At 32.5% G+C, this 25,868-nt stretch overlaps 1 protein-coding gene across 3 annotated transcripts in view; it reads left to right on the top strand.

Moving 5' to 3' along the window:
• The window catches only part of LOC148943845 (heat shock protein 105 kDa-like), a 221,648-nt gene that overhangs the window by 182,029 nt on the left and 13,751 nt on the right, over positions 1 to 25,868 (top strand). For 2 of the 3 annotated variants that reach the window (XM_089101396.1, XM_089101398.1), the window contains exon 7: positions 1,355 to 1,613. In XM_089101396.1, the coding sequence (XP_088957522.1) occupies positions 1,355 to 1,613 (259 nt within the window). Of the gene's footprint in view, positions 1 to 1,354; positions 1,614 to 8,516; positions 8,611 to 25,868 lie in introns of those variants that run through there. The other variant, XM_089101395.1, reaches the window with a different exon arrangement.

Raw genomic sequence — 25,868 nt, 5'->3', positions numbered from 1 at the left:
ACTCCATTATTTTCCTAATTAATATACATTAGTATGCTTTTAAACTCCGTTATGCTCCAAAGTATACTCCTTGTGTATGAATTTATACTCCTTTATACTTCTAATTCTAATCGTTGTGTATTAATTTATACTCCTTTATACTCCCAATTAGTATAGGCTATTATTCTTTTTTTATAATTTTGAATAGTTGATAATACCAATAAGAATCATTTTCTAAGACTATATAATAAGTTATAATACAAATAATAATACTTGAGTATGAGTTTATACTAATTTATACTCCCAATTATACTCGTTGAGTATGAATTTATACTCCTTTATTCTCTTTTATACTCCTAATTATTCTAGTTGACTATACATTTAAACTCCTTTATTCTCTTTTATACTCCCAATAATACTCCTTGAGTATACATTTATACTCCTTTATACTCTTTTATACTACTAATTATACTCATTTAGTAAGAATTTAATATGCATTATGCTCCCAATTATACTCCTTGAGTATGCGTTTATACTCCTTTATACTCCCTCTAAGTAGAGGTTATTATACATATATCCTAATTTCTACTCTTGTCGCAGAATAAGTAGAATAAAAGGATAAATTTTAATACTACTTTATGAAAATATAATCCTTTATGATCCCACGTAAAATCTTTGTGTATTACTTTATACTCCTGTATACTCACAATTATTATCTTTGTGTATAATGTTATAATAATGTATTCTATTTTATAATCACAAGTATACTCCTTGTGTAATATTAAAATATACAATAATAATTTATGATGATTTCTAATAAAAATTATTATAATTTAGTATGAATTTATACAAGCAGAATTTATACTCCTTTATACTCCCAATTATACTCCTTGTATAAGATTTTATAATAGTTTATATTCGTTTATACTCCTAATTATACTCCTTGTGTATGAATTTATACTCCTTTATACTCCCACTTATACTCATTGTGTATGACTTTATACTCCCAATTATACTCCTCGAGTATACATTTATACTCCTTTATACTCCCCATAATTCTCGTTGAGTATACATTTATTTCCAATCATATATTTTCTCTTTTTTTAGTTTTTGTTATAGTTCACAGACATGTTCTGCAATACTTTTCACTCATTTCTCCACATTTTAATGTTGAATTGTCGAAATTAATCTTTGCCATACTTGTAATTCTTGGATTCCTGCTATGTTTCGAACGTTGAAGGTGTCGCGAATCATGTAATATAATTACTCGATTAATTATTATTAAGAATTTTATAGTTCGTCGTTTTAATTAAAAAATTTTCCTAATTTTATATATTTCAGTAATTCAAATTACTTATTAACTTTGAAATTCAAGGTACGACTCCAAAAGACATTGATGAAGTTGAAATCGTCGGTGGATCAACGCGCATTCCAGCTGTCAAGATACTAATTCAAAACGTATTTCAAAAGCAGCCATGCACAACATTAAATCAAGACGAAGCCGTTTGCAGGGGTGCAGCGTTGCAAGCTGCTATGCTTTCGCCATCATTCAAAGTTAGAGAATTTAACATTACGGATCTTCAGCCATATCCAATAATACTTCAATGGCAGGATCCCTCTGGACTTGATAATGGGTGAGTGTCGTATAGCTGCGAAGACCTTACCCAGGGGGCGGGGTTACCGGGTTTGACCCCTCCCCAGAAATTTCTGTCTGACTCGTAAAAAAGTAACAAAAATACATATAAACAAATTTTTGATGTTTTGTAATTTATTTTGTAAACCCCCTAATAAACTCCCCTCCTCCCTAACAAATCCTCCTCCCTGGAACAAGAGACCTGGATATGGCCCTGACAGCTGCCATAAAAACAAATCATGATAGAAAAAGAACATGTTGCTTACCCCATCTTTTGACTTGTTGGGTTCATTAGTGCCCTCGCCTAAAGGAGGGTCCGAATAACTGTGCGGTTTTGGCATGGTTGCTGTCTTTTCATGTAAGACACTTTTTTTATCGAATATTTGTTTCCTTTACGAACACAAATAAGGTGAATCGACAGAGGATACCCAGAAGAAACAATAGACGCTTAACCGTGTTCAATAAGCTTATTACAAGTTTTTAATCACAACTAACATTTTTTTACGTTTTTGAAGTAAGAATTTTGAATTTTTGCGTTCAGTAGGCAATTACATTCAAAAGCGCGTATTGGAAGCTAAAATTAATTGTTTGCTTATTGTGAGTCAGAGGTCAATTAGCTGCAGTTTGTTCTTTTCTAGATAAAATATTCTTGGTGTACTTATCTGTCGAGATAAAGTTAAAATCTTCGTGAAAAATGCTATGGGACTGCAAGTTTATTAACTTCAATTACTTTTTTCATTTCAAATATATTTTTCGGTATATAGGAACACCAGATATATAGGCATACAGAGAGGGAAAGGCATATCCTTAAATAATTTCGGATAAAGAATAATATATATATATATATATATATATATATATATATATATATATATATATATATATATATATATATATATATATATATATATATATATATATATAATAATATAATTCGTTATTATATTGATGTTAATATATTATATTATTATATTAATATAATTATATTCATAATATAAAATAGTTAATAAATAATAATCTATATAGCACGCGGGGTTAATATATTACACACAAATTTAATTAATAATGATGAAAGTAATTTATATTATTATGTAGATATATATATTTATATATTATTTCTTAGTGTATTATTTCATATTATTTCTTAGCGGGTTACATACAATAGTAAAATTCATTGTTATATTGATAATTATATATCTTATTATTATAATTATATTAATAATATTGGTAATAAATAATAAACTATATTGCACGTGGGGTTAATATATTACACCCAAATTTAATTATTAAGGTTGAAAGTAATTTATATTATTATGTAGACATAATATATATTTCTATATTATTTCTTAGTATATTATTTCTATATTATTTCTTAGCGGGTTACATATAATAGTAAAATTCATTGTTATATTGATATTAATATATCTTATTATAATTATATTAATAATATTGATAATAAGCAATAAGCTATATTGCACGCTGGGTTTTGTATGTTACGCACAAATTTAATTACTAATGACGAAAGTTAATTATATTATTATATAGATATAGTACATGTTTATATATTATTTTTTAGTCACTTTTTCCCTATGTTTGATATAAAAAATATGTCAACTAGTTCAAAATAAGTAAATTTAAATCTTGATAATACACCTGAATTTGCGTAGTTCTATTCTTTCGATCCGCCAAAAAACGAGAAAAACATTAGAAACTTGCTTCTGATTCGATTTTGTCTATAGGAATTACCTATTTCTTTTAGTTTTAGCTGAACTTTTTTATTTTATTTTTAGTTTTCTTGCTTTTAATTATAATTTGGGTTTTATTTTTGCTCTACTTTTTTCGTTTTCCTGAAGACGGCTGCTAGAGTTATAGTCGAAATATTCTATTATTTCTTATCCTAAAATATTTTTAACTTTTCTAAAAATGATTGAAATTTCTACTGATTTTTTTTTCCTAAATCTATAAATAAAAAAAAATTACTATTGTCCATGCCAAAAAACAAGAAATTAGTAATAAAACCAATCAAAATTTATTTATTGTTAAACTTTTTATTTTTTTTCGTTTGATGAATTTTTTTTTTTTGTTCTTAAATTTATTTATTTATATTTAAAAGTTATATTTCAAAAAACTATGCAAGCAAAAAAAAAAAATAAATAAAATTATATAAAAAATATTTAAGTTTATACTGAATTTGTTTTACTGCATCTAGAAATCACACAAAATAACTCTTTTCCCTGCCAAAAATCCAGAAATATGTAAGAAAACCACTCTAAATTTAGTTATTTTGAACCATTTTATTTTTTTTCGTATGATTATTATTTTGATTTTTTTCTTAAATTTTTTTTTTTATATTTCAAATTGATATGTCAAAAAACTTTGCAAGCAAAAAAAAAAAATAAATTAAATTTTCTTACAAATATATATATTTATACTGAACGTGCTGAAAAGAATATTTAAAAAACCAACTTTAAAAAATTTAAATGAACGAAAACCAGACCTATGTCAGAACACCACAATCAATATCTAGAGGTTTAAACATGTTTTATTTGAGCGTAGGATTATTTTTTATTGTGTTTTATGAAATTTATTTATTGCTATGTAAAATTGATATGTCAAAAATATGCAAGCAAAAAAAAAAAAAAATAAATTAAATTTTATAAAAAAGCTTGAAAGTTCTACGTTATTTTTTTTCCTACATCGAGAAATCACACAATTTTACTCTTTTCACTCCCAAAAAACAATAAATATTTAAGAAAACCACTCTAAATATATTTTTTTTTAACCTTTTTATATTTTTTTGGAGGATTATTTTTTATGGTTTTTACTTAAATTTATTTTTTTCTTTTAAAAATTTTTATGAAAAAAATTTGCAAGCAAAAAAAAAAAAATAAATTTAATTTTATAAAAAATATTTATTTTTATAATTATCTTTCTTTCAAAAATATATAAAAAAACAAATTGTTATATTTTAACTGCCAAAAAACCAGAAATCGGTTCGAACAACACACTAAATTTAGTTATTTTGAACCATTTTATATTTTTTTGGAGGATTATTATTTAGAGTGTTTTCTGAAATTTAGTTATTGCTATGTCAAATTGATATGTCAAAACTATGCAAGCAAAAAAAAAAAAAAATAAATTAACTTTTATAAAAAAGATTTAAATTTATACGTAAATTTTTTTAATGAAACGATAAATAACAAAATATTAAAATTTTCCCAGCCAAAAAACCAGAAATATTTAAGAAAACCACTATAAATTTTGTTTTTTTTAAACATTTTCTATGTTTTTGGAGGATTATTTTTTATGGTTTTTTCTGAAATTTATTTATTGCTATGTCAAATTGATATGTAAAAACTATGCAAGCAAAAAAAAAAAAATAAATTAACTTTTCTAAAAACGCTTGAAAGTTATACGGAATTTTTTTTCCTACATCGAGAAATCAAACAAAATTACTCTTTTCCCTGCCAAAAAACCAGAAATATGTAATAAAACCACTCTAAATATAGTTATTTTTAACCATTTGATATGTTTTCGGAGGATTATTATTTAGAGTGTTTTATTAAATTTATTTATTTATCTTTAAAATTGATATGTCAAAACTATGCAAGCAAAAAAAAAAAATTAACTTTTCTAAAAACGCTTGAAAGTTCTACGGAATTTGTTTTCCTGCAACGAGAAATCAAACAAAATAAAACTTTTCCCTGCCAAAAAGCCAGAAATATGTAACAAAACCACTCTAAATTTAGTTGTTTTGAACCATTTGATATGTTTTCGGAGGATTATTATTTAGGATGTTTTCTGAAATTTAGTTATTGCTATTTAAAATTGATATGTAAAAAAACTATGCAAGCAAAAAAAAAAAAAAAAAAATTAAATTTTATAAAAAATCTTTAATTTTAAACGTTATTTTTTTTAAAGAATAGTGAAATAAAAAAATATTAATATTTTACCTGCCAAAAAGCCATAAATATTCAATAAAACCAGTATAAATTTATTTATTTTGAACCATTTGATATGTTTTTGGAGTATTATTTTTTAGGATTTTTTATTAAATTTATTTATTGCTATTTAAAATTGATATTTCAAAAATATTCAATCAAAAAAAAAAAAAAAATTTAATTTTATAAAAACGCTTTAAATTTATACGTTACTTTTTTTCCTACATCGAGAAATCACACAAAATTACTATTTTCCCTGCCAAAAAGCCAGAAATATGTAATAAAACCACTCTAAATTTAGTTATTTTGAACCATTTGATATGTTTTCGGAGGATTATTATTTAGAATGTTTTCTGAAATTTAGTTATATAATTACACAACAAAAGTTTTTAGAAAAGTGCAAAGTAAATAAAATAATTCCAAAATCTTTCTGTCTTAATTATCATTTAAATACATATAATGAGCTAAAGGGCAGGAGAAAAGTAAATTTGCTAAAATTAAACCATGTGCTGAAAGATTAACGTTTCAAAAGATCACAAGTTGTAAAAGAAATAGATTCTTAATAACATAGCCTAGGTGATTTTCTAAATACACATGATATCTAGCAAATTATGTCAATCTTCAAAAATTCTTTTGAACATGTTCTAAGAATATCTAGGGAAAGACTAAACCAAAAATTTTTGCAGTTAAAAAGGGAAAAAGAAAAACAAAAACAAAAACTATCAATGTATAAGCCTAATTATTTCCCAGGCCCTGGGGTGATTAATTTAAGCAAAAAGGAGTTATTCAAAGAACAATAGGAAATCCTTGAAAGAAGTATAAAATTTGGACTAAATCCTAAAAATGTACCGATAGAGGAAATTATTTCAAAGATTGAAACAGGGATTTATAAGTTTTCAAAAGATATAAATAATGTAGATGAGTTAAGACTAGGGGTAGTGAATATTTTAACAAATGTTGGTAGTTATCAAGAAAACGTTAAGAACAAAGATATTAAAGATTTAAAAGATTTAAAAAAAGATGATTCTCTAATAATAACGAAAGCGGATAAGAGCAAAACAGTAGTAATCCTAGAAAAAGATGATTATGATAGTAAAATAGAAACAATTCTAAGTGATACTTCAACATATAAAAAACTTAACTCAGACCCAACTGAATTGTATGTTAAAAGATTAAGAAAAGGTTTAGAAGACCTAAAACAAATGGAAGTATAACACCCCAAATGTATTACAAGCAATTTCTAAGTAGATCAGTTAGCCCAAGAATATATGGTTTGCCAAAAAGACATAAAAACAGGTATTCCTTTAAGACCTATTGTTTCAACAACCAATTCACCGACTGTAAAAATTGAGAAATGGGCAGCACTGACACTTAAAACTTTATTATATCTCCAAGATTCGTATATAAAAAACTCGGAATTTTTAAAAGATAAACTTATGAGTATAGAAATATCAGAAGAATCTAGATTGTTCCGTTTTGATATAAAATCCATGTATACGTATATTCCTTTTGATAAATTGTTTACTATTTTATCCAAAAAACTTGAGGAACGTAAAAATGAGATAGAAGAATTATCTTCGGGAATTGAACTGGAAACTATATTAAATTTAGTCAGAATAACTAGCAGGTATACTAATTACTTCACGTTTAGAGATAATTTTTACCATCAAATTAGGGGATTGGCAATTGTTAACAAATACTTATGCAGAGTATGTAGAAAATTTAGCTATAGAAACATATTTTTTAAAACCTAAATTTTGGGGCAGATATATGGATGATATTTTAGTTATTTGGAATTACGGGAAATCACAAATTGAAGGTTTTTTGGAACATTTAAATAATCTGGGAGGAGAATTAATTTTTACAATTGAAAAGGAAACAGAGAATAAGTTACCGTTTCTAGATATTTTGATCCATAGAAATAATAACGAACTAGCGTTTTCAATTTACCGTAAACCGACTAATAACAACCGTTACTTGTCTTTCACATCAAATCATCTGATCCAGGTAAAAAGGGGTGTGGTTATTTCTTTAGTTGATAGGGTATTAAAATTACCATCACCAGAATACATAAGCAATGAACTAATTTTTATTAAGGATATTCTAGTAGGTAATGGCTCTTTGGAAAATATGATTTCTCAAATAATTGAAAAAAGGAAAAAAAAGTTGACGGAACCAAAAATATTAGAAGAAGAAATGTAAAATCAAAAAACAAATTACATAACTTCGCCTTATATCCCAATATTATCACAAAAATTAAGAAAAGAATTAAAAAAAATATAAATACAACATTTAAATCAGGACAAACTATAAGCTCTTTTTTAAATAAAGGGAAAGACACGGTACCGAGAATTTTGCAAAAGGGAGTATACAAAATTCCATGCTTTTGTGGTAAATTTTTTGGGAAGAACACAACAGATTTTAGAAAATAGGCTACAGCAACACAAGAATGCCATAGATTGCGCTCTAAAACAAAACAAAACATCAGAAACGTTTGAGTCAGCTGTTGCAGAACATCTTTATAATTTTCCTCATCACAGTATTTTATTTGATCAAACAAAAATAGTAGATACGTCAGTAGGACTTTTACAAAGCTTCAGGGAAATTATAGAAATAAAAAAAATAATATATGGGGATATTAATATCAATAGAGATGAACAGGATTTTAGGATCAATTCGATTTATAATAGTTTAATTAAAAAGCAGGTAAAATTTTCAACAAGTACTAATTTTAATAATAGTTCTGATACAAAAGATGACCCCGTCGACAAAGGTCAGACTGGGCTTTATGTTGGGAAAGGTAAACAAACTGTAGCTAAGCTTGCAAGCAAAAAAATCTGTTCAATTTAGAATCCAAACACTGGGTGATGAATTTGTGACATTTCATTAGGGGTTATGGGCTTGGGGTTAGCTGACCTTTATTGTTTTAGTTTAAGTATAAATATATTTTGATTTTTTGATAGATTTCCATTCATATACTGTGAAAAGGCGTGTTCCAATCAATATAAACATTCGATTTTGTTTATACGCCAGTGAATGGAATTGTTTATTTAATATGTGAGTTTTCTTTTCTTATTTATTTATATTTATTCTTTTGTTTGTTTAGTATGTTTTTTATGTTGATGTAAGAATTTTTTTTTGTCTTTTTCCGCTGAGAAAGGCTCCCGGATGTGGGGCCGAAATATTCGGAATATTTTTGTTTAATTAAGTGTTTGAATTCACTGCTTTATAGAAATTAAAACCCGTTTCTCTTGTTTAATTTTTTGTAAATGGAAGTTTGTAAAGCAGTGTGGTCTAAGAAATTATTTATTCCAACAGGGTTTGTATTTACTTAAGATATACAAACAAGCACATTGAATCCTTAATTTTGTGATATCCTAATCTCTAAATTGTAAAAAAAAATCTTACATTTTCTAATAGTCTTCCACCAGCTCATTTGAGCAAAATCATTTGTGACAGCAATTGCCTATACCCATTGGTGGTTTAGCTTCTTTATAAAATGCTTGGGTGGCTTAGCCTCTATAACGTACTTGAAAGACAACAGGAATTTCAAAAACTAATATACAGATAAACCAGAAAAATATCAGCATATTTTTCTAAACTTGGTACTTTTTTAAAGAAAATTTTCAGCAAAGCCAATGCACTTGTTTGATGTTGTTCTAGGCCATTCCCCAAAAATATATTAAATTGTATTATATGTAATCTGATATAACATAATTAAAATATTTTTAATCAAACATGTGAAATGAAAGGCCATGTTTCCCATGAGAATTTTACACCCTTTAACAACACAGCAAGTCACATTTTTCTTAGAAAAGAAAAGATTGATTTTTGAGAAGATATTGGGGGGGGGCACTAATAATTATTGGAAGATTTTTTGGGAATTATGAAACCAAATTTTACTTCCAAGAGAACCTGAGAGTGCTGTTCATTGAGTTATTCAAAATATGCCTGTAGTGCTTCCAGTACTGCCCTTATCATTCCAGGTTTTGACCTTGCTATCAAGCAATTGTACAACTAGCAGTTGTCTTAACTGAATGCTGGTAGTGCCTAGATCAGTACTAGCAGTGCATGATTGCATATACCTTAATGCAAGTAAATGAATATGCTTGAAGCATGCCGACATCTAGTGTACTCAAAGAAAAATCATACCTTATGAGTAGAATACATAAAAGAATAGAATGTCTCTAGAGAGGACAGATTATCAAGATCTGGATATCCTATTATCAATTTGTTTGCCATTTAAAAAAAAAAAAAATGAAACCACTTATTGTATTAAGCTTTAAGCCATTCTAAAACTTATTTAGACTACTGGTCCTGTTTAGGGCCCAGTTTTCAGACAAACTTTTCTTTTCAGTCTTTTCAGTCTAGGAGCAATTTAAGGATTTGTCCTGGCAGAGCTCTAGAATGATGACTTTAGTTGTATACAAAGATCACTAGTGACCAGGTGCTGTTCCATGTGCAGTAGCCTCAAAATTGAGTTTAACTTTATGCAACTTAGGGTTTATTTGCCTTAAGGGAAACTTTCACATATAAATGTCAGGCCCATAAATAAAAAAAAAATCCCTAGGTTCTTAAGCGGCCAGTGTTCCTCCCTAATTATCTTTAGTTTTTTTGCATGAGAATCCTTTGGCCTGGGAACTTGTGGGTATTTGATTCTTGTCATTCTGAGAAAAAATTTTCTTGTGTTTTCAGGAAAACTAATACTCTTTTTGTACATTAATTTAAATAGAAAAACTGTCCACAAAAGAAGTGTTTTAAAGAATGGCAAACAGCTAAAATAAATCTAATACAATTAGAAAAAAATTCAAATGTTATTTCAACCCAAAAAAGGGCAGAAATCACTATTAATAAGTGGAAAAGGGCCGAAATGAACAGAAATTACGAAGACACTCCCCTGAAAAATAAACTGTTTGTTTGGTACCCTAACATTATTTTGTAAAGACTAAAATATATATCAGCTTTTATAGTTTGTAACAAACATAGTTGAGTCAAAACAATGCTCAACTTGAGAAATTATAAACAGCTTAGGGTAAGACCTCAGTACTCAAACAGTGTCTATTCCTGGACAAATACTTCTATTAACATGAATCTTTCATGAAGATGGACAAAAGATTCCTACTTTAATATTATGTATGTAATTATTGATAATCAAGTTTGACTGACAATAAGGCTGCATAGTCATGATGTCATAAGGCTGGTATTTGGCATGAATTTCCCCAGCTGGAGGGACCAGGGACACAGCTTGGGTTTTGAGTTTGGAGATGGTTTGTAAAGAATGTGATAAGAAAATCATCCAGTGTTTCTGGAAATGTGGACACATACTAAATTAAACTAAAATCATAAAAGAAGTTTTGATGTGTTGGCACTGTGCACAGACACCTAGGAATATTTGGGTTGGGGGATCCCACCCTTTCCCCTGAGAAGCACCCCTGGATGGGATAGATGTCTTTCATGATCATTTTTTCCAAGAAAAAAGTAGTTCAAGAATTTGTTTTTAATTCAAAAAAGTAGTTAAAGATTTGTTGTTCCCAGTCAGTCAAATATTGCATGCTCAGGAATTTTAACAGTAAGATAGCCTAGAACTCAAAATCTTAAGACAGGTCAATATGTCTTTTTTATTTTCTTCTCATATATTACCTTAAATTACCTTAAATTGCACTTGCTAGCAATAGGACGAATCCTGTGTCCACCAGCTTCAGTGATGATAGTTAATCATCATCTGTGGCGTCCCAAATGGTGCACCACGGTTTGTTGAGCCACTCCCTATCCACTGATGACTTGAACGCATCCATGCTGGTAGAGGTTACTGTTTTTTCGCTAAGGGAGTTCCACAAGCTGACAACTCTATTTGAGAAGAACTTGTTTCTTAGTCTGGGGTTGGCTCATTTCCGGAAAAGCTTTAGAGAATGACCACGATTTCTATTTGAATTGTCCGGTTGGAAAAGGCCAGGAATGGTATCCTCAGCATTTAGAAGCTTGTATGCTGTTATCACATCACCTCGTTTGCGACGATATGTTAGAGATGGTATTCTAAGCTTACGGAGATGGGATGGATAAGGGACATCATAGAGGTCTCTAACACATTTCGTTGCCCTCCTCTGGACTGATTCTAGAGCTGCTTGGTCTGTCTTATTGATTGGGTATGCGATACACATTCCAATATATGAATACACAAAAAGAATGTTAATATAATCAAATAATTTTAATCAAATCTTTAATTATTTTTCACAAAGAGAACTAACAACTAGACTATCTTGTCTTGTTTAGCAGTGACTGTTTTATAGTTTTTGATTTTTCTAATCAGTCATTTAGTACATGCTAGGAAATATATAACAGTAAGATAGCCAAGAGCTTTTTGTAAGCTCTTTTTAAAAATGAATACACAAAAGCATGTTAATATGATCAAAAGTGCCTTTTGTATGCTATTTTCAAATATGACTGCACAAAAATTATGTAAATATGATCAATATATTTGAATTGTACCTGTACACAGGGATTAGCTGACTTATAAACTGTCAGACGTCTCCTCAGAGTGGCAACTTTTCTTTGTGGGAATAATAAATTTCCCTTGACAACTCCTCTGCAATGGCCATATAAGTTTGAGCTTTAGGTCCTATTTTTCTTTAAGTCATCAAATTCCTTATTCCAAACTGATTAGTATGAAAGTTTCTTCATTTGACCATTTCTGAGAGTCTTTAGAAGCTTCTTTATCTTTCTTTGTAAGTCCCATGGCTTTCTTTTTAAATTCATTGCTTGATTAGGCTCCCATAAAACAGAACAACTCGTCTTCACTTCCCAATTTTTGACATGTCGGCCCATTTTTGGCATCTTTTTTTGTGCTTTAAAAAAACAAATTTTTAACAGCAGTTACAGTCTAAACAACCCAGTTGTCCAGTTTTCTGTACCAGTTTTCCAGAAAAAATTCGAATGCAGACGCAGCTTAAGAAAAGAATATTCAATTCAATCAGTTTCCTGTTTTCAACACAAAATGAGTTCCCGACAATTTTTCAGCTCTGTATTGTTCAAACTGTCATAACTTGGTTATTTTTTGGCAAAAAAAAAGTTGGGAGCAGCACCAATGCATCAAGGTTAAATCTGATCTTCTCTAAAATGTAGCCATATTGACTTTTTCTTGATAAAATTAAGTTAAAATGGCAGCTACTATGTATTGACAAAACTATATTCCAAGTGTTGAAAATTCTTGCCTGTAGAATGTAGTGGAATACCAGACCAACTAAAAATGTTCCTTCAGCTAAATTCAAATGAAGATATTAGCTTCTATAATGAGATTCATTTCTTTTGAGAATATCTTGTAGTAACTTTGTCAAAGTTTTTTGACTGACAGTAACAGGCCCTGTCGAAATATAAGTGACTCTTCTGATTGGAATGGCTCATTTCATTGGAAATTGAAAGGGCTAGAACCCTTTGCAATAGTCGATAGTGATTGGAGTGCAACTAACCTCCCTCTGACACCCACCATTTTGCCAAACACATCCAATCAAAATTTTGATATAGCCATTTTGTTCAGTGTAGTTGAAAGTTCTGGAAATTAGGTCTTTGAGGATGATACCCCCACACTGCTCAGGGCAAGGGTTTTAATTTATGCCTTAGGGGCATATAAGGATTTTATAGAAAGGGTCGTTGTAGAAACTTTGCTAATTGTATTAGAAATTGAAAGGGCTACTGCGCTTTTAATAGTACAAAGTGATTGGAGGGCAATAGCCCCCCTCTCACGCCCACCATTTCCCCAAATACATCCAATCAAAATTTGAACATAACCATTTTTTTAACATAGTTGACAGTTCTTGAAATTATGTCTTTGAGAATGACAAACCTCCCACATTCCTCAGGGTAAGGGTTGCAAGTTATGCCCTGGAGACATATAAGGTTTTTATAGATAGCACTGTTGTAGAAACTTCAAAAAGGGCTCATTCAATTGGAAATTGAAAGGGCTAGGGCTCTTTTTAATAGTCAAAGGGATTGGAGGGCAACTAAACCCCCTCTCATGCCCACCATTTCCCCAAACACATCCAATCAAAATTTTGATATAGCCATTTTGTTCAACGTAGTTGAAAGTTTTGGAAATTAGTTGAAAGTTTTGGAAATTAGGTCTTTTTGGATGGTACCCCGTCCCCCCAACCTCTCAGGGCAATGGCTGTAATTTATGGCCTGGGGGCGTACAAGGATTTTATGGAAAGGGTTGTTGTAGAAACTTCAATAAGGAAATTGATTGGAAATTGAAAGGGCTAGTGCCCTTTTTAAAAGTAAAAAGTGATTGGAGGGCAATAACCCCTCTCTTACTCCCACCATTTCCCAAACACGTTCAATCAAAATTTGAACACAACCATTTTTTTCAACACAGTTGAAAGCTCTGGAAATTATGTCTTTGAGGATGACAAACCCCCCACATCCCTCAGGGCAAGGATCGTAAGTTATGCCCTGGGGGCATATAAGGTTTTTATAGATAGCGTTGTTGTAGAAACTTCAAAAAGGGCTCATTTAATTGGAAATTGATAGGGCTAGTGCTCTTTTTAATAGTCAAAAGGAATTGGAGGGTAACTAAACCCCCTCTCCTGCCCACCATTTCCCCAAACACATACAATCAAAATTTTGATAAAGCCTTTTTGTTCAACGTAGTTGAAAGTTGTGGAAATTGGGTCTTTTTGGATGGTACCCCCAACCCCTCAGGGCAAGGGTTGTAATTTATGCCCTGGGGGCGTATAAGGATTTTATGAAAAGGGTTGTTGTAGAAACTTCAAAAAGGACATTGATTGAAAATTGAAAGGGCTAGTGCCCTTTTTAAAAGTAAAAAGTGATTGGAGGGCAATAACCCCACTCTTACGCCCACCATTCCCCAAACACATCCAATCAAAATTTTGAGATAGTCACTTTGTTCAACGTACTTTAAAGTCTTTGAAATTGGGTATTTGAGGATGACAACCCTCAGGGCAAGGGTTGTAAGTTATACCCTGGGGGCATATAAGGTTTTTATATAAAGTGTTGTTTTAGAATCTTCAAAAAGGACTCATTGAAAGGGCTAGTGTCATTTTTAATAGTCGAAAATGATTGGAGGCCAGCTAACCCCATCTCACGCCCACCATTTTCCCAAACACGTCCAATCAAAATTTAGAGATAGCCATTTTGTTCAATATAGTTGAAAGTTCTGGAAATTATGTCTTTAAGGATGAAAATCCCCCCCCCCTTTCCCCACCTCTCAGGGCAAGGGTTGTAAGTTTGGCCCTTGGGGCTTATAAGGTTCTTATAGATAGTGTTTTTGTAGAAAATTCAAAAAGGGCACATTGAATTTGAAATTGTTAGGGCTAGTGTCTTTTTTAAAAGTCGAAAGTGATTGGAAGGCAACTAACCCCTCTCTCATGCCCAACTTTTCCCCAGACGCGTCCAATCAAAATTTTGAGATAGCCATTTCTTTCAACGTAGTTGAAAGTTCTGGAAATGAGGTCTTTGAGGATAACCACCCCTTTCTCCCCAGCCCTCAGGGCTAGGATGGTAATTGATGCCCTGGGGGTATATAAGGTTTTTATAGAAAGGGTTATCATGGAAACTTCAAAAGTGGCTCATTCGATTGGAAATTGAAAGGGCTAGTGTCATTTTCAACAGTCGAAAGGGATTGGAGGACAACTAACCCTCCTCATGCCCACCGTTGGGCATCATGCCCACCATTTCCCCAAACACATCCAATTAATATTTTTAGATAGCCATTTTTTTCATTGTAGTTGGAAGCTCTGGAAATGAGGTATTTTAGGATGACAAATCCCCCGCACCTCTCAGGGCAAGGGTTGTAAGTTATGCCCTGGGGGCATATAAGGTTTTTTATAGATAGTTTTGTCATAGAAAATTCAAAAAGGGCACATTCAATTGGAAATTGAAAGGGCTAGTGCCCTTTTGAAAAGTAAAAAATGATTGGGTCTTTGAGGATGACAACCCCCTCCCCCCCAGTCCGAAGGGGGCGAGGTGTAAGTTATGCCCTGGGGGCATGGATGGTTTTTTAGAGAAAGGGTTGATGTGGACACTTCAAAAAGGGCTCATTTGATTGGAAATTGAAAGTGCCAGTGCAATTTTTAATAGTAGAAAGTAATTGGAGGGCATCTAACTCTCCTCTCACACCCACCATTTCCCCAAACACATCCAATCCAAAATTTTGAGATAGCAATTTTTTCAACGTAGTTGAAAGATCTGGAAATTAGGTCTTTGAGGATGACAACCCCTTTCTCCCCAGCCCTAAGGGCTAGGATTGTAATTTATGCCCTGGGTGCATATAAGGTTTTTATAGAAAGGGTTATCGTGGAAACTTCAAAAGTGGCTCATTCGATTGGAAATTGAAAGGGCTAGTGCCATTTTTAACAGTCGAAAGGGATTGGAGGACAACTAACCCTCCTCATGCCCACCATTGGGCATCATGCCCACCATTTCCCCAAACACATCCAATTAATATTTTTAGATAGCCATTTTGTTCGATGTAGTTGGAAGCTCTGGAAATGAGGAGTTTTAGGATGAAAAATCCCCCGCACCTCTCATGGCAAGGGTTGTAGGTTATTCCCGGGGGGTCTATAAGGTTCTTATACATAGTATTGTCATGGAAAATTCTAAAAGCGTATATTCAATTGGAAATTGAAAGGGTAAGTTCCCTTTTGAAAACTTAAAAATGATTGGTTCTTTGAGGATTACAACCTCCTCCCCCCCCCATTCCTACGGGGTAGAGGTTTAAGTTATGCCCGGGGGGCATGGAGGGTTTTTTAGAGACAGGGTTGGTGTGGACACGTCAAAAAGGGCTCATTTGATTGGAAATTGAAAGGGCTAGTGAAATTTTTAATAGTAGAAAGTAATTGGAGGGCATCTAACTCCCCTCTCATACCCACCATTTCTCCAAACACATCCAATCCAAAATTTTGAGATACCAAATTTTTCAACATAGTTGAAGTTCTGGAAATTAGGTCTTTGAGGATGACAACCTCCCTTGGCCTTCAAGGTAAGGGTTGTAAGTTATGCCCTTGGGTTATATAAGGTTTTATAGAAAGTGTTGTTGTAGAAACATCAAAGAGGGGTCATTTTATTGGGAATTGAAAGGACTAGTGCCCTTTTTAATGGTCAAAAGTGACTGAAGAGCAACTAAACCCCTCTCACACCCACCCTTTCCCCAAACACATCCAATCAAAATTTTGGGACAGCCATTTTTTCAACGTAGTTTAAAGGTCTGGAATTAGATCTTTGAGGAAGACAACCACCCCCCCCCCCACCCACACACACACACACACACACACACACACACAACCCTCAGGGCAAAGGTTGTAAGTTATTCCCTGGGGGCATATAAGTTTTTTATAGAAAGCGTGTTTCTAGAAACTTCAAAAAGGGCTCATTTGATAGGAAATTGAAAGGACTAGTACCCTTTTTATTAGTCAAAAGTGATTGGAGAGCAACTAACCTAGTATCCATTTTGATAGTCAAGAAGGATAGAAGGAACAAGAACCCAATATTTTGTCAAAATGCTGGCAGTTTTAACAAGCTTGCCTGTTAAAGAAAAATTTGACACAGAATTCTAGGAAAAAGAAAAAACTAGTATAGACGGACAAGGCAAAAATGAAGCTGTACTAATCCTTGTGTATAAAATTCAGTATTGAAGAAAATAATCGTAATCCGCAAAGGAAAAAGGAAACTGATGCCGAAAATGAAAAAAAAAAAGAAAGAAAAAATAAACAGAATCTGACGAAGAAGTAGGTTCTCTGTGTTTTGTTTATTGGAAGCTGTATTCCAAGTCACTTGGTCAACATTAGATTGTTGACTCTATTGTATTTAAGAGATGGGCACATATTGCTTGTGGAGAGGATAATAAATTTAGAAAAAATCTAAACATGTAGACGCTGCACCTCAGATATGGATACACAATCCAGTAATTCGGATTAGTATATAATTTGAAAAAATTTAGGTGATTACCAGGAAGAATTGTGTCTCAATTTAGCTTTTTTTTATACTTAATTTAAACATTACTCGATGAAAATGTTTGTATCTTGATTTATAACCGCCTAATTATTACAATCCTTTGAAATATTAATTACCCTTAATACAGTATCAACTTGCCCCATAGTGATATCAACTAGCTCTGATGGGGGTAAAGTTGATACATTTTGACTTGTCCAGCCTAAAAAAATGTATATTTCTATTGCCTAGTTTGCACCAAGTTTAAAAACATGCTTTTGTAACAAAATGTGTGAGCTTTAAGAATATGTTTTTTATGGTGAAATAATGCTAAGCATGACTTGGTAAAACAATAAAATGTTAAAACTGTCTCAACTAGCCCCACTCTCCCCTACCATAATTATGGTATATAGCATCATATAGTGACTTATAAATAATTTGGATTCTATAGATTTTTAACCACGTGGAACAGCCAAGAGAAACTGATGTGAATTTCACTCAATTGTATAAAATATGGAAACACCCATGTTGTTGGGCTTCACTGCTGTTAAGCAAGGTAATTGCTATTATGGGTGCTTGATCAGTTTGCTTCTTATTTGTACTACTTTTTCTCCACAATTAGGACAGTTGTTACGATTCTCCACTTATTTCTGCTACACCTAACTGTTATTAATTTAAAAAAAAGCATACCCAAAGAAATTGTCAAAAATAAAATATTGCTAACCAATGTTTGTATAACCTTACCATAGTGCAATTTAATAAATGATTGCCCTCAAATTAAGCATGTAACTATTTTACTTTAAGAGTTTTAAACAGTTTTTTAATTTTACTTTAGCACAAAGACGGTGACTGTTTAGAAACAGCATAAATTTCAGAAACGATTAAAAAAAGCATTAATGTTCGAAAGTATGTCTTGTACCTCAGCTTTTGTTTAACCTGTCCTTTCTCTTCTTTGCAAACTTGTGTCTATCTAACGTCACCCCTTCCCCAAGCTCCCTCACTCTTTTTAAACAAATATCAAGGTATTATAGATTCCGATTATACTCTTAATAATCAATAGGTTATGTTTTACTTTAAATTTTCTTTATGTGGGGGAGTGATGGGCGTTTGAATTCCCATCTATAGCTGCGTTCGTTTTCACCGTTCGTCGTTCTTAGTACTAAAAAGATTTTCTCGGTTTTACTCTTAAATTGCGTTTTATTTCGCCGTTCTAAGAACTTCGTTTTAACTGAAAAAACGGCTTATAAGAGCTTTCCTTAGCCAGATAAAATTTCAAAGTCACAGATGAAATTTCAATCAACCAGCACAACAAAAATGGAAAATATACTTGTAAATGTAGCAAAACAAGCAATAGAGTTACTAGAGGAAAGTGACTGTTGAGTGACTGTTGCACCGTTCTATAGAGTGCAAATGGGCACTCCTTCTTTTGACTGACTATGCATGGGCATAAACAGTAGATTAGTTGAAACTGTGGTACAATTCCAGATTGTAGACTCCGCATAGTGATACCTTTTAAGAAAATATTTTTTACACAGTAATGTGAACAATACTCCTAGTTGTGGCATTTAGCCTAACACTTAATCAGCCAAATTTCCTTTCTAAATTTTTAGCTTAAGACGTTTGAACAATTGAACATATTCCTAAGGGTATTGAAACCTGGGGTTAGCTGGAGTTTCTTAGTATTAGTTGTAATCTAAGATATCTAGAAATTCCTCCCATTATTTGTCCAAGTGATCCTTAAGGAATTTTTGTAAGTTTGGAAAGCAATTTATCCCAAAATGCCTCCAGAACTTTCTGAAGATTTCAAAACTGTCCCACATATACGAAAAACAAATCACTACCATTTTTTAGATGAAAGACCCCATCAACAAAATCTACAAAATTAAATATCAATAAACTTGTTTTCCGTCATTTTTTTTTATTTTAAAACTTGGCGCCCAAAAATAAAACTAAAGTTGTTGAACTGAGTATGAGGCTCAGTTCGTCGTTCTAAGAACGACGTTACTAAGAACGAAGAACGGCATTTCAAAGAACGGCTTATAAGCGAAACATTTCATAGAACGGCGAAAACGAACGGCTTAATTGTAAAACCGAGGATTTGATTTCCATAGAACGACGAAAACGAACGCAGCTTATATAAGAATAATATTTTATTTTAAAGACATTTTGTACTTTCCTTTTCAAAGTTACTACTTATTTACCATAAAATAAACAGTACTAACAGACTCAATCCCCTAGTGTTTTATGCCTGGTTTCTTTAATGATAGATTGCACATCTTAGGATTTCGACTCCCCTACCTTTTGACTATTTCTGGGTGGAAACTTATTTTCTTTGCCACAAAAGGCAGGAAACTGTATTATGTTGAGGCACAGTCTCTTTTATTAATTTAAAGGGACACAAAAGATCAAAATTTCCAGACAAATTAATTACAAAAAAAAAACTTTCTGAAAAAGAAGTTTTTTCAAAAAAAAGTTTTTTTTTTGGTGTTTTGAGGGTGTTTTGAGAGGGAGGGATAATTGCCATCCGGTTACTTTTGATTCTGCAAAAGGGAACTAGAAATTTCAATTTTTAATCTTTTGAACTCCCTCCGAGGTTTGTACGACCACCTCTTCCATAAAACCCTATATGCCCCTGGGCATAAATTACAACTCTCCCCCGAGCCCTCCTGCATTGGGAGGGGGGGAGTTGGTTGCCCCTCCCCCCTTCGGAGATACATAATCAAACATGCCCTCTTTTATTTATAAAAAACAAACCCTATATGCTATCACTGGACAACTTGTATAAGTGGCAGCCCTGGTTCGGGGGCTCTTGGGTGTTTGTCAACCCCTGAGTTATGGTTGTTTGACTTTTGGACTATTTTGAACAAAATGGCTATCTCAAATTTTGATCGGAAGCATTTTGGGATAGATGGGCGTGAGGAGGGGCTGGTTATCCTCCGGTAACTTTAGACTCTTAAAAAGCAAACTCCGAACTTTGAGTTTCCAATCCAATTGACCTCTTTCAAACTTTATACTATTACCTCTTCCATAAAAACCTTATATGACAACAATAGGCAATTAGCAGAATTTATAGTGCTTGCTCCAGGGGATGAGGTGATGTCAACTCCGGAGGCATAGTTTTTCGCCTGTTGACTACTTTCAACAAAATAGCTATCTCAAAATTTTGATCGGGTCCATTTGAGGGAAAAGGTGTAAAGGGGGCTGGTCCCACTCTGATTCCATTTGACTCTTAAAAGGGAACAAAAACTTTCGATTTCCAATCAAATGAGCCAGTTTTGGGAAAATGACTTCAACTCTATGAGGTTTGATCGTAGGCTATGTTTTGATTTAAGTAAATCCTATTTCTACTTCAAATTCAACTAAATCTTGATTAATTTCAATAGAAATCTAGATGCCTTCTATTGTAGTCTAGCTGCCTTCATTATTTGAAGACAGTCTTCATTATATGACGTTAAATAAAAAATGACAATGAATTGAACAAACACACATATATAAACATGCCCTGCTCGTGGAAGGATATTAGGGCATCGGGTTTGAGGCATGGGAGGGGGTGGGCCTGGCTGTATACACCCAGCACCCAATTTTTGGGAGGGGGGGGGGCAGTAAGGGAAGGCCAGGGGTCAGCTCTCATGATTTTTGGAATAAAATAACGTTAATGATATTGCTAAAACATTGCTAATAATAAATAATGATATCGCTATCTAAAATAATAATTAAACCATGTAACACAATTACCAAAACAATCCAAAATTCCTTGGTGATAAAAATTACAAACATTTCCAAGCGTTGCCACGAAACTTGGTTTGATTGTTATTTAGAAAACTCTATCTCATTATAGATGGTTATTTAAAAACTTTTTTTTTAACCTTATAATTTGTATTTTGCGTCCTTTAATTTGTTTCATTTAAAGTCAATTTCTGACTCTTGATATAATCAGCCTTACTTCAAACCACAGCTCATATAATTATCCAGTAAGCTTATCGCAGATCATTTCTGGTCTTCGTTCTCGGTGCGAACAAAAAGCTCCTCCCACTTCTTCGTGCAGTTAATAATAGCGGGTTTCCACTTGTTTCCGATTGTTTCGCGTCTGACTTGTCAACCCATGAAAAGATCTGACGCCACTTATGTTTCTACGTTCTCTGGAGCACTCGCACTCCGGTCCGGGTTTTTATAATGGGTGAGATAGGGAATGATCATACTGGATAATTATATGAACTGTGCTTCAAACAAACTGAACCTTCGTCAGGATTTCAGGCTTTTTTTAAGTTCCTAAAAAATCATATTATAAAATACATTAAAAATCAAATTAAATAGCAGTTATTTTAGTAAATCAGCTTTCATTTTCAATAATTTTTGAGTCGTATATTATTCAAAATTTGTTTCATTGTTGCCTATTGAAGCTCCTGGGACAGGGATAAATCGTGACAGGATACAAATGTCCAGTTCGTTTATAGTTCTCTTACGACTCAATGTTTTAATGCTAGATAACAATCTGATATAATTTCCTAGTAAAGATTTAACTCTGTCAATCTTCGAAGTACATTTTGGAAATATGCTATGTATGGTTGATTGATTGATCGATTGATTGATTTTTTTTTTGGTAAATAATTGGTCTAAAATTTGAAACAAGATATGTTTCCCAGTTTGCAAAGAAAGTCTAGATCCTTCCCGAGGAAAAAGGCTGATTAATATTATAATTCTGCCTCATTGAATGGATAGATCTGAAACTAATGAGCTTATTGATATAAATATTTTTTCTAAACTTTTTAATATTAACATAACACAAAATAATAGTCAGTTTTTTTGCTATTCTGCATTGTCACCTGAGTGGTGAGTCACTAATCAGCTTGAAATGCTATGTTTTTCTGACTAGGCAGTTTTTTTTCTAAATGAGTCTTAAGTTTTTTGTTACTATAGGTGGTTGGCTCTTTACTAGGAAGACCTATTGGTTCAACCTTGATGAAGAAACTTTTTGACAAAACCTATAATAATTGGCCATTATCCTCATTATCCAAATCTAATGCTCTTCATCTTTTGTATACAGTTATGAAGTGACGAGATGCTGAGAGGATCAATTTACCTTTACACATCCATGAACTAACTTAAACTTAAAAAAACTTTTTTAATGCTGACCAATGGTCCGCGCTACGTAGGTACCAATCCCAGGATTCAATGCCTTCGGCCGAGAGTGCACTGTGTGGTTGGGGGCAAATCATCCAACGCTTCCTATGTTTTTCCCACAGATTTTCTCAGATGCCCATTTAAAGCTGGGTCAACTCCAGCTGAGCTTACAGAGTCACACCATTGACCCCGTCCCAAACTAAATACCCAGCGACACCAGGACTCGAACCCCTGACTACGGTAAAAAAAATACGTGCCAGCGGCCTGATTTTATTTGAGTGCGATGAGGATATATCCTCAAATGACGATAAAGATATTTTTGGAAGTACACATTCTATGCTATTTATTGAAAATGAAGCCAATCTTTTTGCTGTTTCTTCTGGCATATCTGGAGATTTTAAACTCAATGCTGACCATCTTAAACTGGAGTCAAACATTGACCTAGATGAAGGTACGCTTTAGACATCCTCATCTTCTGTATTTTTGTGTGTCCAAAATGAGAAGATGTATCTTAAACGTTCCTTTAAATTGCGGCGCAGCCTGAAAGATAGGTGTTTATTGCATCAGAGTGGATTGGTTGCTTTTGAAAAAAATATTTAGTAAACAATAATCCCAGCTGGTTTTGATAATCGAGACATAGAATATTGTATCCAAATAAACCCCTGAATAAAATGGCAAACTTAGTTTTATTTGAAACATTTTAACCACAGCTTCCGATTAGTATGTCCGAAATCTCGTATGTAGGACGTACCAACCAGCCTTTAAAAATTAGATTAGTACAACATCAAGAATCATAAACAATGATTCAAAGCTACAAATTTCACATCGACTCTAACTGAACCCTTTTTAAATTTCTTTTACTTTTATTATGTTCTAAAATATCTGTTTTGATATTTAGGGACCAGGATATTTAAAGAAGCTTTTAGGGAGACCATTGAAATTAAAATAACTTATGCAAAAATCTGGCTCTGAATAGAGACGCTGGTCAATTTGGCTTAAACTAAATTTACAATTTTCTACAGTCAAATATAGTAAATTTCGTTTCTCCCAGTACTTTTGACTTCTGTTTACCAGATCTAGGAAATCAAAGAAATTTGTATCTTTAACCGCTTTTAAAAATATAAGATCATTAAACAATATTCAATTAATTTGTTGTTTTGTATAAATTTCAACGTTTTATTTGTATTATTTTAGTTTATCTGCTGAAAACTGTCACTGTATATTTGACCAGATTTTTGTTGATGTTTTACTATTAAATAACCAAATCAGTTGCTGTTGAACTGTTAATTGAACATCATGGAAAGGTAGTGTGGTCTTCGAAACTACCTACCTCAAGGAGGATTTTAAAATCTTCTTCTATATCTTTACAAGGTCTTTAGATTTTACAAGAAAATTTACTTTTTTGAATTTTCTGGAATACTTTTATGGATTATTGGATGATCATAGATATTTTCCAAAAACATTTGCATTCTGAAAATAATCAACATTATACTAGTAATAATGGCGTTTTCTTAGGATCATTATTATCAATCTGTAGATTATGGCTTCCAAACCATGTGAAAGGGAGAAATTAATACGAGTACATAAATAAATTAGCTTCTTGAGGTTTTACGAGTTCAGGGTACTAGAATATGTTTGAAATTTTAAGAAGGCTGAGTCGCTAAGGTAAGCAATAACTGAAGATAAAAAGGTGACGTGAAGCAAAGAAAAGATTGAAAAGCTTTAAAGAACAGGGGGATAAATCTGATATCCAAGATTAAAATACTGGAAGCTACAGGAGGGCTGCGGTCAAATATGGTTCTTAAGTATGGGTGCTCCAAAAAGCGGATGAAGATTTGCTGCAAGTTTTTCAGGAAAATTGCCTACAGATTGTTCTGGGTACCCGGTTGACTGACCGTATGTAAACAATAGGCTGTACGAAAACTGTGGATCAATCCCACTTTCTAAGGTGGTAATGAGAGAAAGGTTGAGATGGCTAAGGCACGTTCTGCAGATGGAGGATGACATATTGCCGAAGATTGTCCTTTTCGGCCAACCGTCTCGGGCTAAACAGAAAGCAGGTCGTCCACGGTTGGGGTAGGAGGATGTCAAAAAGAATAATTTAAGGGAGATTGGAACTCCCTGGGAGGGTGTAAAGAGGGAGGCTTTGAATAGATTTGGAGGGAGGAGGAGCGTTTGTAGCTGTGTTGGCCTCAGGCAGCTAGGTGCTGCGGTGAGTTGTTAGTAGTAGTAGTTTAAATGATGTAGGGACTTACAGTTGACGGCAGTAATTTTCTAGTCTCCTTGGATCTTGATCCGTTGGATTACATTAAAGGAAAACATGTTTAGTGTTCCCGGATGTCTGAGAGAAATTTCTGCATATGGGGTGTGGTGGAATATCTATTTAAAAAGGTCACTATTAACTAAAATAGTTCCTTCTTTTAGGTTAAGATTGATAATTAAAGGATATTAGCTTATAAAGCACATTAACATCCTTAGACTTCAAAGGAGAAAGAACGATTCTTGTTTGAGCTCAAACAACCTCTCTAAAACCTATAGTCCTTACATTTCTTGGGGGGGGGGGTATCTGCTGCCTTATTTGAAAGATTTTCTGCCATTTCATTATATATGATATGTTTACGGCTAGGTATATGATTAGATGCAATAGAATATCTAGTTGAAAATAGCAAACCGATCTTTTAGCGTATACCTTTAAAGTCGTGATCATCAGCATTATAATTTAATTGACTTAGAAGATGAATTGATGGAAGAGGATCTGACAGGAACTGGATGTTGTTTGAAGAAATGTCCAGACCAATTAGAGTATCTATTGCGAGTCGTACTGTAAATAATTCGGCAGAAAGTAGTGATGATACACTCAGAAAAATATTCAGATTTAGGTTTTGGATAGAGGCAGCTGCAACAGCTTTTGAATCTAACAGAACCCTCAGTATAAACATACATATAAATAGGTAAATGGATATTCACATAATATGCAAAGGTTGCCTTAACTTCTTCGGCTGAATGACAATATTTATTTTTTGGCAGCATGCCCGTATGTCTCTCAACGGGAGGCATCTCTCACGGTGGGGAATTCATAAAGGGGAAAGCATCCATCCACTGAGAAGACCAGTCCAAAGTCTCCTTTCGATAAAACTCCATAAAGATGAAACTAAATTCATAGGGGTGATTTATTCAAATTCAAAATGTTAATTAACTTATGCTTGTATTCTGGTGTAGTGGCTTCTTCTCTGAAGCAGAGTTTTTTCCTGCAGTTG

The sequence above is a fragment of the Artemia sp. Qi Xiang Cuo genome, chromosome 15 (genome assembly GCF_049724085.1).
Source record: "Artemia sp. Qi Xiang Cuo chromosome 15, ASM4972408v1, whole genome shotgun sequence".
Lineage (NCBI taxonomy): Eukaryota > Metazoa > Arthropoda > Branchiopoda > Anostraca > Artemiidae > Artemia > Artemia sp. Qi Xiang Cuo.
Note: the sequence above shows the minus strand (reverse complement) of the source record. Positions and strands in the feature narration are given on the sequence as shown.